A 14683-nucleotide genomic window follows, 5' to 3' on the forward strand; every position below is an offset into this window, starting at 1 on the left:
ACATGCGAGCACAATCACACATTATGGTGATATTCATCTGTGAAAATGCTGATGATGAATCACAATCTCTAGTCACAACTTGATGAAAAACAATGCATTTTATTTATTTATTATGATTTCCTAAAGTGATAGTCATCATGTAGACTAACTTCTTACTGAAACAATGCTAAAAAGCAAAATAATAATAATAATAATAATAATAATAATAATAATAAAGACTGTATTATTGAACATAAAATATGGAACAGTGCTGTAATACTAAATGTAAAAGAATCTGATTAGTTTACATTTTATGCACTCATATAAAAGCTTACGTGTGCTTTCAAATCCTCTTGGTCTTCTCTTCAGACTCCCCATAAAGCATGCAATAATAACAATCCATGATATGATTCATTTAATGATATCAAAACACCATCAAAGAACCACATCAAAGATTAGGCCTATTTATAGTGCGAGTGGGGACATTGAAACATATTAATAAGCATCAGATTAATATTCAACCGATGATTCATTTATCTGTGTGATATTCAGGAGAGTTCAATTAAATGGCCATGGTTCAAAGTATGAGAATGTGTAAAGTCCCTTTCCCCGCAGGTTACCTAACACACTTCCAGAGCTGGAAGGAGATTTCTTGTAAATGCCAATGCTTCGAAGAATCTCATTTACATATGCAAGACCCTCCAGCGAATAGGCGCAGTGATTGGACGCGTGGGCGGTCCGCTGGCCAATCGGCTCTCACGACCATCTCCATTCACATGAGCGAGTGGGTTACTTTATAAATGAAGCGTGTGGATGGTTGAGAATGTAAGGAGTACTGTATATACTTCAGGCGCTCTCTGTTACATCAGTTGAATAAAGATGAATCCCGGGGGTCGCAGACTGAAGCAGTGGCTTATAGAACAGGTCAACAGTAATATCTATAATGGACTGTTATGGGAGGATGAGAACCGAACCATGTTCCGAATCCCCTGGAAACATGCAGGAAAACAGGACTACAACCAAGAAGTGGATGCATCCATATTCAAAGTAAGCGTTAATTTATTAAATAACAACAGCAACAACAATAATTATAACTTTAAGTATTTTATGTTTGATAAAACTTTATAATACGACTAGCAAATTATAAATACAATATAAAATATATGCAAAATAATAAATTGTTAAATTGCATAAAATATTAATCCTGAAAATTGAATTGCTTAATTTGTGCCAATGCATAGAGGATGATAAAAATATCAATACAAATACAAGCACAGCATCTGAATGTGCAATGTTTTATTTAAAACTGTTGAATTATTGCAAATGTATTTATTTTTGGCCAGTTAGGGTGAACAAATAAAACAAAAATATTTCAAAACAGAGAATGTGCACAAATGTCAAGGCGGTCTGTAGATTTTAAATCAGACATGTATGGTAATCGACCAATCAGGTCAATGCTGATTATCTCAAATTCCGCAAATATCAGCTGATTGATCAGCCTGAGGGATATATTGGTCTATTATTAGTAATTATCCAGGAGCAAGAACAGAACAATATCATACATTATAATGACATGCTATAAATTGTGTCTGTGCATGTATTCAGTCACTCAGCATCAAGCCTACACATATGTTCATTTTGTGAGAGTAATTCAGATGCTGTGGTGATGTCTGACTAAGCATATGTTTTCACAGGCGTGGGCGATATTTAAAGGGAAGTTTAAGGAGGGAGATAAAGCTGAACCAGCGACTTGGAAGACCAGACTGCGCTGTGCACTCAACAAGAGCCCTGACTTTGAGGAAGTTACTGACCGATCCCAGCTTGACATCTCGGAGCCTTACAAAGTGTACCGGATAGTTCCAGAGGAAGAACAGAAGTGTATGTGTGTGTAGCTCTGTTGTGCAAGTGCTTTGTTTTTCATTTAAGACCCCCGCCCCCACCCACCCCACCCCCCCAAATGCACAGATGCACATGCATACAAAATGCTTACATTCACATATACATGGGTAAATGTTTCAAGATTTTAAGTTGAAAATGATCTGAATGTATTAGGGAAAGTGTGTCTTAGGTCCTGTATCTTGTCACCATTTCTCTTAAGTTTTTCACAATTTTGAATCACCTTTTTGCCTTCACTAGTTCACTTCAAATCGTCCTACAGTGTGACTAATTATTTGCAATTAATATAAGCTGCATGCAGAACAATTATAAAAGAATTTGCAAAATGCTGTTCAAAATGGTTTTAGACAGAGTATATCATGCCACATCACAAGACGCGTCAACTACCTGGAAATATCAAATAAAGTTCAGTGAATATGAGGTTATTTAGGTAAAGATTCCTTCATCTTTACAAACCATTACTGTTTGGAAAGTGAATTAACAGCATTCATTTTTCTTTTAGTGGGTAAAAGTTCCATTACTGCCATGTCCTGCTGCAGTACTGACATCAGTGACATGGACTGCTCACCAGATCTGGATGAACTGATCAAAGAGGTAAAGTCTCTCCATCTCTTCATCTGGTAACTGTTTAAGTTACCTTTACGTTATTAAATGTTGATTTATTAGGATCTAGTGGAATGAAGATTTAATGTGCATTGTTGCATTACATATATACATGTTTTTGTTTACATATTTGTGTGTTGATGTGCAGCCCTCTAATGATGAATACATGGGCATCCTCAAGCGCAGTCATTCTCCTCTGGATGAGGGCAGTAACGTGCTGCCAGGGCAGGAATTGTGGCAGCAGGGACTTCACAATGGTACGACATGCTCAAATCATGTTCTCGGGGTTCTTTACATTTTAAGAATAAAATTGGTTGAACAAGTATGAGAACTTTCTTGATTTTCTTGAACATGATTAAATGACAATTCAGCTTCCACTTAACTTGTGTTTTGAAAAATCCAGTGTAAAAATACCATCACATGCCTGCAGATGTACAAACTAAAAAAGGCCAGTGTGTTCAGCATTACTGACAGATTGACTAATTTCCGTCAAAGAGTTGCTGACTTTGCATTTCTGTGTTACTCCCCTATCTATCTGTCTATCTGTCTGTCTGTCTGTCTAGATGGATGGATGGATGGATAGATAGATACTCTTTCTTTTGCCGTAATACTAAAGATGGAGGCCTGGGAATGACTCTTTTGTGTTTGTACTTTCACAGCTGCTGTTGTTCATCAGGATCTATCTCCTGCAGGTACATGATTGTGCATATTCATATAAAACTTCTCATCTCCCTTAAGGGTTCACCCAAAAATGAAAATTCTGTAATCACTTACTCACAATCATTTCATTTTAAACCCGCACGAATCTCTTTCTTCTTTGAAACACCAAAGGGGAAGTTTAGCAGAATGTCTAAGTTGCTCTCTGCCATTCAATAAAAGTGGATGGGAAAGGGCTGTCAAGTGCCAGAAAGTTAAAAAGGCACCATAGAAGTAGTCCATATGACTCACCCACTGTATACCAAATCTTCTGAAGCCATATGATAGCTTTGTTTAAGGAACTGATTGTCATTATTCACTGTTAATCTTGGAGATGATGACAAAATTTTCATATTTGGGTGAACTAACCCAAAAGAAAACGCGTAAGAGTCTCTATACCCAAAGACTACGGCAGAATAATTTTATTCCAAACCAGCAATGACACTTAATTTGATAATAAATAAATGGTTAGATTTTGCAAAATAGTTTCTGAACATTTTCACAGCTGTGTGAGCAGGATGTCTAATGGCAAGTTTCTCTTTCCCCAGCATTCTCTCAGTTGATGATCTGCTTCTATTATGGAGGCCGTCTGGTGGGCAGCACAGTCACCACTCACCCGGAGGGCTGCCGTATCTCGCCCTGCCCGCTCCCTGTGACTAATGGCCTGTTATACGGGCCGGACAGCCTCCAGAACATCCGCTTCCCATCGGTGGACTCCATAGAACACGAGCGGCAGCGTCACGTCACCCGAAAGCTCTTTAGTCACCTGGAGCGTGGTGTACTGCTGCGTGCCAACAGAGATGGCATCTTCATCAAGCGTCTGTGCCAGAGCAGAGTGTTCTGGAGCGGCCAGGACTCACAGTACAACCCAAACCCTTGCAAACTGGAGCGAGACGCGGTGGTGAAGATCTTTGACCCTGCCAGGTTTCTGGAAGGTAACTGATGACTCTTGCTGAAATATTACATTTTTTATTTATTTATTTATTTTATTTCTACGTTTTTTTGTTTTTTTGGTATTTATATGAAATATACATTATATATACACACAGTATATATATAAAGTATATATGGGTAGGGAAGGCATAACATGTCCATAGTTTTTTTTCTTCATTATTAACATCAAGATTTTAGGTTAACATTTATATAAATGTATAAGTGAAAGTGTCCTTCTTAGGTCTTGTTACTGGTTCACCATTTTTAATCATTTTTTGCCTAGTTGATTTTAAATAGTCCTACAGTGTGACAAATGCATTTTTTGACATTCAAATATTCCATGTAGTCTCTCAATTAATATGAGATCATAAAAACTGCATGCATAATTATCATGCAATAATAAATGAGCAAAATGCCGTTTAAAACTGTTTTAGATGAAGCATAATGTGTCACACTGCAGCATGTCAACTTGACAAAAGTATTTCATGTCCACTACTACAAATATAAAATAATTAATAGTAATCAATAAAATGTTTATATCCAATAATTAACTACATTTTTTATGTTTTCCTTATATCATTTATTTTCTGAATTGGTAGAACTGAAATGCAATAAACCTGGCTCATCTGTTTTGTAATATTTATCTATGTTTTTTTTTTTTATAAGACCGTAGATCACACATGGGCATTGAAAATATTTTTGATATATTGACATGACAGGATTGTGTGTCATTTGTTATTGTATTGTCCTGCAGCTCTACAGGTATATCAGGAGGGTCATTATCAGGCCCCGGACCCCACCGTCACACTCTGCTTTGGGGAAGAGTTCAATGATTTCAGCACTGTCAAGAGCAAATTAATCATTGTGCAGGTAACTCATATTCAATATAATGTATAAACAAACCTGAATATTATATAGTGTATTCTCCCATTCATGAAACAAGTTTCAGCTGAAACTAATACCTTAAATATTAATACAATTTTAGAAGTTATAAAACCCCTTTCTTATAAATGTAAGAAAGAACTTGGGCAGGAGATTACTGAATAGGCCTTGTCAAAGATGTACCCTTAAACACATACTGACTAATAGCAACGTACAGAGAGATTTTTAATGTAAAATTGTTCATCATTTTCTTTTAGAACACCTCAGATACTGGCCAAATTTAATCAAAATCAAACTAATGCTTGCTGTAGAGAATGTAAAGAACAAATAGCTACGCATAGTCTCATATTTTGCAGCTGTCCAGCCATTAATTGTTTTTGGACAAAAGCATTTAACTTCATGAACAACATTTTTAATGTTGATTTTGGCAGGCACAACAAAATCAGTAGAGGATAGGAGGGAAAAAATATTTTTTGCTATTACTTCTGGCAGTAGCCCAAAGACAAAAAACAAACAAACAAAAACAAGTAAATGGCTTAAGAAAGAAGCATCAGCATTAAAAGAGTATATAAGATTGTGAGGGAGATCTATGATATTATAAAGATACCACAGACCACAGAAAGATAACGGAGAGTCTGGATGAAGAAAGGTACTGTAGTAATTAACTTTTAAAAGAGTGTAGGATCAAGCAGGGTTGTTTTGTTTTCTAGTTGTTTTATCAGATTAGCATGTTCTGTTGTGTATGTTTTGCATGTTTTTGATTTTTTGTTTATTTCTTGACATCTGCATTTATCCAGATAATCTCCTATAGCGATAAAGAGAAAGGAAAAGCGTTTTGGTTTCTCAGTACGTTTACATGTACAGTTACAGTATAATGGAGCTACAGCATGTTTTTGCATAGTCAAGCTACAGTCTTCATTTGTGTGTCCAAGTGTACACAATGCGTAATCAAATTTATGAAGGAAGGTCATCCGCTGAGGAAGTGTCTTACTGAGCATGCGCATAATGCTGAGGCCAACTATTTGAATAATGTGTGTACGCATGCTGGACGAAGCGGAGCAACAATTTTATTATCTAGGTCTGTTAGTCCGACTTCACAAAAATCAGACTGGTACGGTCAGAGTTTAGCGTTTACATGACATTTTAAAAAGACAAATTATTGTACAGACTCGAACTTTTAAAGTGCTATAAATTCTACATTACAATGTACCAGTATATGCACTGTAAGAAACAGTTTGGGAGTAGTAAAAACTCCTTAAAGATAATGAAAGTAGCTTCTTTGCTGTTGCTTCTTGTCACAATTTTCTGTTAATAGTCTTAATGATGTGAACTGAAGGCACTGTAGCATAGCAATAATCAAATGATTTGTCATATCAGATCACAGCATTGAACTATCAGCAGCTGGTGGATGCGGTGACCGCTCGCAGATCGCAGTGTAGTGGTGGGAATGTGGAGATCTCTGATGAGACGGCCAATGATCAAGTGGCTCTAATATATCAGGATCTGTGCAGCTACACTCTTCCCCAGCGAGCTTCCTGTTTCAGGGACAACCTGCCCATTCCAGTGTGAAGCAGAACTCTGAACTATCCAATTACTGACCCCAAATGTTGTTTTTACAATGTCATGATGTAAAGAAATGTGTATTAAACACAAGATTTAATGTTTAGGGATGTTAGCTGTGTGTTGCATTCCATTCTCTCAGGGCTCAAAATATTATCTGACGAAGTTTGAAATGTTCTCAGGGATAACATTCTCCTTTATTAAATAAGTGTATTTCTTTTTTCTTTTTTTCTTTCTTTTTTTTAATAGTTTAATATTTTAGAAAGTTATTTTAAAAAAAATTGCTTTTTAATTTGATCCTCTGTTATTTTCTTTTATTATAATGCACTGTAAAGTTGATAGGTTTTACTATCCTTAATTTTTGTATTGTTATTTTTTGAAAGCTAATTTTTCTTTTTACTCTGATATTATTCTTCAGAAATGTTATTTTAAATCATATGAAAGATTAGGATAATCAGAAACAAATAAAAAAATAAAATGAATCTTTTTTTTTTTTTTTCGTCTTTGATTTTATAATTGGTTGTCTGGCTGTAGTTTTTGGTCCTCTGAGAAGGGCGGCTAATATTTTTTATAAAAGGAAAAAGCTTGCGCCTGTGTGAATATGTGCATTTGTAAAAAAAATTGACAGTAGGGATGGCAGTCCAAATATAAAATATTATAATTGTGTACTACTCTACTTGAGAATGTATTCTCTCATTTGAGGATCCATATTTAATCAAGTAGAAGAGTACAGCTATTTACCACAGTAAGGACAATAACTGTAATCTGTTCATGTCTACATAAAGTACACAAACACACTAGCAGTTAGAGTGCACACACATTTATCTCTCTTTGTAAATGTGCAGGCAGTTTAAATTTTGTATGTAACAAAATAATTTTCCATACAGTGATGTTGCATCTTTAGAAAATAATAATAATAAAACTACTAAACTACTATTTATGCCATAAAAATTCCACATGTTCATTTGGTCTTGTGTGGTCCACCCCATTAAACTTTTCAGTTGTAATTCTGCTGTTACAGCCCAGAATTGTGATGAGAATTTGTGATACTAATTCACACTAAGTACTCTTTACTGTACGACTAAATGTTAAAAAACACTCAGACACCAACATAATAACATATTATCAATCACAAGGTTTTTTTTATTTTTAACCACCACTATATGTCTTGATGTGGCAATTTTTGTCCATTTTTTACTCGGAACAGTTTCTCAGATCCCACTGGCAGAGTGGGGACTGTTTCACAGTGAATCGAGTGGATGTAGCTGTGGGCTTTGCATGACTGTGAGACATTAACCTCTTGGTTTTAAATGCCTCTAGTGTTGGAGGACAATTAGTTCTTGTGGATTGTAGCATGTTTCTCCAGAATTTTTGTACTTGGCTTAAAAGAGCCTGCTTTTCTTTCTCTCTGAGATGCAAGGGACAGCACCCTTTCATACATAACCACATGATTAAAATGAGTGAACTATTGTTGACTCATGCAGTTTCTCTCATTGCTGTCATGAGGGACAGCTGATTAAGGCCTTCATGGTGGCTGTTCACAGAGCTGCTCAACTCAAAGCAAATTCTTGATTACTCCCTTTTTTCCACTTTCTCACTAATTACGTACTTAGTGTTTCGAGCTATAAAAAGTTTTTTTTACAAGAAAAGAAAAGTGCAGGAGAGTTTTGAAACACAAATATAAATAGGTTTTCTAGTATGATAGTTCCGTCCAAGTTACAAGAAACATGAAATCACAGGAAACAACATGAAGAGAAACTGAAAGAATGTCTGAAATCCTTGTTGAAACTCAAATTTTCAAGAACTTGATCTCAAATCTGCCTGGAATGTGTCTTGCTGGAAATGCTCTAATTGGAGATGCATCTAGACACAGGTGTATTCATTCTTTGTTGTCCAGCATTTTGAAAACCTATTTTTCCGCACTCCTTCTAGGCTGTAACTATGATTTGCATGAATTTGTTGTGTGTCATCCAGGGACACTCACGACAAAAAGTTATCAAAAGATTTTTGATAAACCAAATTGTTCTCATGTAACGGATCAACAAATTTCATGGCAACATGCCAGTAAGGATCTGAGGCTATATCTCCACAATGCTTTGCTGTTTTGATATGAAACTTTGAATGTGTCATTGTGACCACACCCTGACAGCATCACATAAATTTGGTGACAGCGCCACCTATTGGTCAAAAGTTGCAGTTAATTATATTATAACATTAGCAATTCTTCTTATGTTTTTTATGCTGCTTTCCTTAAAGTCATAATCACTGATGTCCAGTGATACTTCCTTACATGCTGTTGGTGTGACTGGTCCCGTAATTGCTGCTTGCAGCTATATTTCTATTTGTTTCACTTTCTCAACCTCCCGAGGTACATATTCTTAAGTTATCAGAGCCTGCCAGATCCAGCTCCGGTCCTGCCTAATATCCGACTCCCACTGCTACGTGTTGCTGAGTAATGATGACTAACTGCAGCCTGTGCCAGCCAGATATCACTTCAGTCTACTATGATGGACTTCACAGAGGATGAACTGATGCCAGCTCCAACCGTAAGGCATGGGATACTTCACTGGCCACTGCCTGAACCTTGGACTTAGGATGGACTTCACTGAAATGAACTGCAACAAACTACCAGTTGAAATGCGATGCACCTCAATGACCTCTGCCTGTGTAACCGGTCCTACTCGACCCGCTCCAAATGGGACTTGAACTGACATCTCCAGCACGGGAGGCGGGCACGCTAACGAGGAGGCTAAAGGCTACAGCCTCTAGCGTCAGTTGTTAATACACCTCTTGAGGCCAGGGGAGTGAGGTTTACACATACCACACAGTTATCATATACCAGTTGGCTCCTGTTACACCTGCATCACCTAGGTCAAAGGATGAAGTACACTTAAAATGGAATACACAGACAATAAATTAAATGCCAAATAAAGCCTTCATCAGCCAAATAACAAAGGACAATAGGATGGACTCTTTAGTCATAAATCTTACAATTCATAAAAAAAGGAGATGAAATTACTACGAGGAGAGTAAGGTTGAATATTATATACCTAAATACTATATGCTTATATATATGTATACATGCAGATTCATGTATTTTATTTTTCCTTCAATGGATAAATTCGAAAACGTAAATATTGCAATGTGGAATATTAAAGGCGTAAACAACCCAATAAAACAATATAAAATATTTAGTCATTTGAAGATGCTTAGAATACAAGTTGCTTTGAACACAAGTTGCTTTTTTAAAATGATTTTTGACTCATTTAAAAAATATCGATTTATGTAATTTAAATAGGGATTGGGTAGGACAAATATATGGGGCAGGTCTTTCTTCTAAGAAGGGTGGGGTAGCAATTCTAATCCATAAAGGAGTGGGGATTAACACTGAACTGATGGTAGCAGTGAGAGCACCCCATGGCTCAGGTGGCTGGAGTCTCTGATGATCCTTCGAGCTTTTTTCACACACTGCCTGGTATATATGTCCTGGAGGGAGGCAGGCTCACCTCTGATGATGTGTCTGGCAGTTCGCACCACCCTTTGCAGGGCTTTGCGGTTGTGGGCGGTGCTATTGCTGTACCAGACAGTGATGCAGCCAGTCAGGATGCTCTCTACAGTGCTGGTGTAGAACCGTGTGAGGATGTGGTGGTTCATTCCAAACTTCCTCAGCCATCTCAGGAAGAAGAGGTGCTGATGAGCCTTCTTCACAACGGCCTCAGTGTGGACGGACCAATTGAGTTCCTCTGTGATGTGGACACCCAGGAACTTGAAGCTGCTGACTCTCTCCACCAGTGCTCCATTGATGGTGATGGGGCTGTGTTCTCTGTCTTTTCTCCTGAAGTCCACCACAAGCTCCTTGGTCTTGCTGAAGTTGAGGGAGAGGTTGTGCTCCTCTGTAGGCTGTTGTGGTTGTGCTCCTCTGTAGGCTGTTTCATCATTGTCAGTGATCAGACCTACCACGGTCATATCATCAGCAAACTTGATGGCATTGGAGCTGTGTGTTGCCACACAGTCATGTGTGTACAAGGAATACAAGAGTGGGCTGAGAACACAGCCCTGCGGGGCTCCAGTTTTGAGGGTCAGAGATGAGGAGGTGTTGCTGCCAATTCTAACCACCTGGCGTCTGCTTGATAGGAAGTCTAGGATCCAGCTGCACAGCGAGCTGTTTAAGCCCAGAGCCCGGAGTTTCACATCAAGCTTGGAGGACACTATGATGTTGAATGCTGAGCTGTTGTCTACAAACAGTATTCTCACACATGTGTTCCTTTTTTCCAGGTGGGAGAGAGCAATGTGTAGTGTAGATGCAAGGGCATCATCAGTGGAGCGGTTGTTGCGGTATGCAAACTGCAATGAGTCCAGTGAGGCAGGCAGCACAGAGCAGATGTAATCTCTGATTAGCCTCTCAAAGCATTTGCTGATGATGGGGGTCAGAGCAACAGGACGCCAGTCATTTAAGCAAGTGATTTTGGATTGCTTTGGTACAGGCACAATGGTGGACATTTTGAAGCATGTGGGGACTACAGACAAGGAGAGGGAAAGGTTGAAAATGTCCGTAAAAATACCAGCCAGTTGGTTCGCGCACGCATTGATGACGTGGCCCAGAATGCCGTCTGGACCCGCGGCTTTATGGATATTCACCCGTCGGAAGGATCGGGTTACATCCGCTACAGAGATGGAGAGTGAACTAACCTCTGTAGCTTCAGTCGCGAGAGCTCTCTCCACGAGGGCGGTGTTATTTCCCTCGAAACGAGCATAAAAATGATTTAGCTCAGCCGGGAGAGAGGCAGTGGTGTTCACGGCGGAGTTTTTATTTCCTTTGTAGTCCGTGATGATATTAATTCCCTGCCATATGCTTTTAGAGTCGGTGGTGTTGAACTGTCCTTCAATCTTTTCCCTGTACTGGCGTTTGGCTGCACTGATAGCTTTGCGGAGGGCATAACTGGCTTGTTTACGCTCTTCCGCATTCCCAGAATTAAAAGCGGAGGTCCGTGCATTAAGTGCTGCTCGAACATTGCTATTAATCCATGGTTTCTGGTTGGGGTAGATCTGTATTGTTTTGGTCGGAACAATGTCCTCTATGCACTTTCTGATGAAACACGTTACGCTATATACCTCGATGTCATCATCAGAGGCGGACTGGAACATCTCCCAGTCCATGTGATCAAAACAGTCTTGTAGCGAGAATCTGATTGGTACGACCAACACTGGATCATTCTGAGGGTGGGTGCTTCCTGTTTCAGTTTCTGCCTGTAAGCGGGCAGAAGGAGAACAGAAGAGTGGTCTGATTTTCCAAATGGTGGGCGGGGGAGGGATTTGTAGCCATCCCGGAAGGGAGAGTAGCAATGGTCCAAAACCCAGTCCCCTCGTGTGTTGAAACTGATATGTTGGTGGTATTTTGTTGCGATTGATTTGAAATTGGCTTTGTTAAAGTCCTCCGTCACAATGAACACGGCCTCAGGGTGCGCGTTTTCCTACTCACTTATACTCCCATACAGTTCCTTGAGTGCCTGGTCTGTGTCTGCTTGTGGGGGAATGTACACAGCAGTGATAATGACCGCTGTGAATTCCCTCGGTAGCCAGAATGGTCAACACAGAAGCATGAGAAATTCCAGATCAGGAGAGCAGAAAGACTTGATAGAATGTATGTTTCTCTGATCACACCAGGATTTGTTGATCATAAAACATACACCACCACCTCTGCTTTTACGTGAGAGGTGTTTCGCTCTGTCTGCTCGGTGCATGGAGAACCCCATGGGTTCGATGGCTGAATCTGGAATCTCAGCAGACATCCAAGTTTCTGTAAGGCAGATAATGCAGCAGTCCCTCGTCTCTCGTTGGAAAGAGATCCGCGCTCTTAGCTCACAGAGCTTGTTGTCCAGAGACTGAACATTTGGCAGTAGAACACTGGGTAGCAGGGGTTGATTTGTGTGACGTCTTACTCTGATGAGAACACTGGTTGTATTTCCCCTTTTCTTTCTGTGTTTCCGCGGCCGGGCAGCCCAGACAAAGGGCTCCGCTGGCGTGTTTGTAAACAGCGGGTTGGCATTGAGGAATTTGAAGCCTGGTTTCGGTGTAAAGAAAAGATTCTAGACTCTCTTACTACATGTAATCCCATTGATCTTCTCTGTTGCTCTGAATTTACAACTAATGGCTCCAATTTCAAATAAAATAAAAGTGGAGAAAGGGAGCAACCTTGTTTAGTATGCCTGTATAAAATAAATGGCTGATAAATAAAATTGGTAATAATAATTGATGCATGTGGATTTGAACATAAAATCTGTATCCACTGAATAAACTTAGGTCCATATCCATAATGTTTTAGTACACTAAATAAATACTTCCATTCCAGATGGTCAAAAGCTTTGATTAGCATCATCAAGTGTACAGAAAGCAGTAGTCCACTTCATATGTTTAGCGTGATGCAATAAATTAAACAATTTCCTAGTATTATTAGAAGATAAGCGATTAAAAAAACAACAACAACAACAACAAAAAAACAGTTTGGTCCTTATGTATAAGTTTAGACCATGATTTTAACATCTGATTTGCCAAGATCTTAGCTAATATTTTACTATCTTGATTAATAAGACTAACTGACCTATAATTCCCACAATGTTGGGGTTCTTTCCTTTTTTGTTAATAAGTGTTATTAGTGAGCTTCTAAAGAAAAACTTAGAATTCCAAATGTCATTGTAGGTTTTGCAATAATTTTTCAAAAGTTTGATAAAATTCAGCTGTGTAGCCATTTGGCCCTGTTGATTTATGATGAGAAAAGAACTGAATAACTTCCTGTATTTCTAAAAGGATAATGTCTTCTAACCAATTTCTGTCAATTTTAGCAATGCTATATCCATGTAAAAATTCTCAATATCTTCACCCGTTGGTGTAGCCACAGATAAATACAGACCTTGTTAGAACTTAAAAAATGTAAAATGAATAACCTTTAGGTCTTTAACAATGCTACCATCATCTTTTTTTAAACAAGTTATATGTGTACGGTGTCATCTGTTTCTTTAGCCTCAATGCAAACATTCTTCAATTTAGGATAGCCCTTACTAATGCAAATTTGTAAATGTTTGCTCAGAGACCATGGACTTCCTAATTTTGACTAACTTACCTGTTAGTACTTACCTGGTGTTACATTCTGAGGATATTTATCTCATCTCAAGTTCATTCAATTTAATCTGAAGTGTTGTAAACTACACCAATTACTATTATCACATTTTTGTGATAACTGATTTTGTAGGTTTTTACATATAAATTATCCTTATATGCAGATGAAATTATTTTTTATTTATCAGATGTACCCGAATAATTAAGTACAGTAATAGCGCTCATAGAACAGTTTGGGGAAATTTCAGGTTATAAAATAAATTAGTGGAAAATCAGAACTTTTTTATATATTACTCATTGTAGAGGATCAACTGGTAATTCGGGAATGTGGACTATAAATAAGATTGCAAAAACAGAAATAAATTATCTTGGTTTAAGGATTATGACTAATTTAGCAAGCACATGTGAGATTAATCTCAAAGATTTAATGAGTCAATAAGATGAAAATATTACGAGATGGAACCATCTGCTTATAACATTTTGGGGAAGGATAAACATAGTGAAAATGATGATATTACCAAAGATACATTATATACTATGCATTTTACCTGCCATTATACCAAAGAAGTGGTTTGAGCTGCTTCATAAAACAAATGTCAGCATTTAGCATATAGTTTAGAGGTAGATTAAATGATTATGGGATAATGTGGGGACCTTTGCAGAAGTATCTAAGTAATCCGAGTAAGAATGGCTAAAATGTGAGACTGTTTAAAAAAAATAAAAAAAATAAAATAAAAAAATAATATATATATATATATATATATATATATATATATATATATATATATATATATATTTCTCATTGTTTATTGTTTGTTGACTGAATTGATTAACTTACAGTATACTTTATACTGCATGTGTACTTTGTTGTCTTTCTAAAGAAATGTTATATGAAATATGACTATATATAGGAGCATACATTTGAATATGTAAGAACATATGTATATCTATGCACTTGAGTATACCTGATAATATGCAATGTGGTTCTGACTTTTTGTAATTATTTACTTAAAATGGGGAT

The 14683-nt window shown here is 37.7% G+C and overlaps 1 protein-coding gene across 1 annotated transcript; it reads left to right on the top strand.

Moving 5' to 3' along the window:
- Window positions 1–769: 769 nt before the first annotated feature.
- On the top strand, window positions 770–7501 carry irf8 (interferon regulatory factor 8). Its single transcript, XM_051724501.1, has 8 exons — window positions 770–1026; window positions 1674–1857; window positions 2378–2469; window positions 2627–2735; window positions 3138–3170; window positions 3723–4109; window positions 4862–4977; window positions 6367–7501. Exons 1-8 carry the CDS (start codon window positions 859–861, stop codon window positions 6556–6558), a joined length of 1281 nt encoding a protein of 426 aa, XP_051580461.1. The 5' UTR covers window positions 770–858; the 3' UTR covers window positions 6559–7501.
- Window positions 7502–14683: the final 7182 nt, after the last annotated feature.

Source organism: Myxocyprinus asiaticus, chromosome 18 (assembly GCF_019703515.2).
Source record: "Myxocyprinus asiaticus isolate MX2 ecotype Aquarium Trade chromosome 18, UBuf_Myxa_2, whole genome shotgun sequence".
In the NCBI taxonomy this organism is placed as follows: Eukaryota; Metazoa; Chordata; class Actinopteri; order Cypriniformes; family Catostomidae; genus Myxocyprinus; species Myxocyprinus asiaticus.

Bases quoted from the DNA above. Each gene is read 5' to 3' on its own strand.
- irf8 (XM_051724501.1), top strand. From the start codon at position 859: ATGAATCCCGGGGGTCGCAGACTGAAGCAGTGGCTTATAGAACAGGTC. The intron at 2,470-2,626 runs GTAAAGTCTCTC...GTTGATGTGCAG, and splicing joins TGGATGAACTGATCAAAGAG to CCCTCTAATGATGAATACAT. The intron at 2,736-3,137 runs GTACGACATGCT...GTACTTTCACAG, and splicing joins GCAGCAGGGACTTCACAATG to CTGCTGTTGTTCATCAGGAT.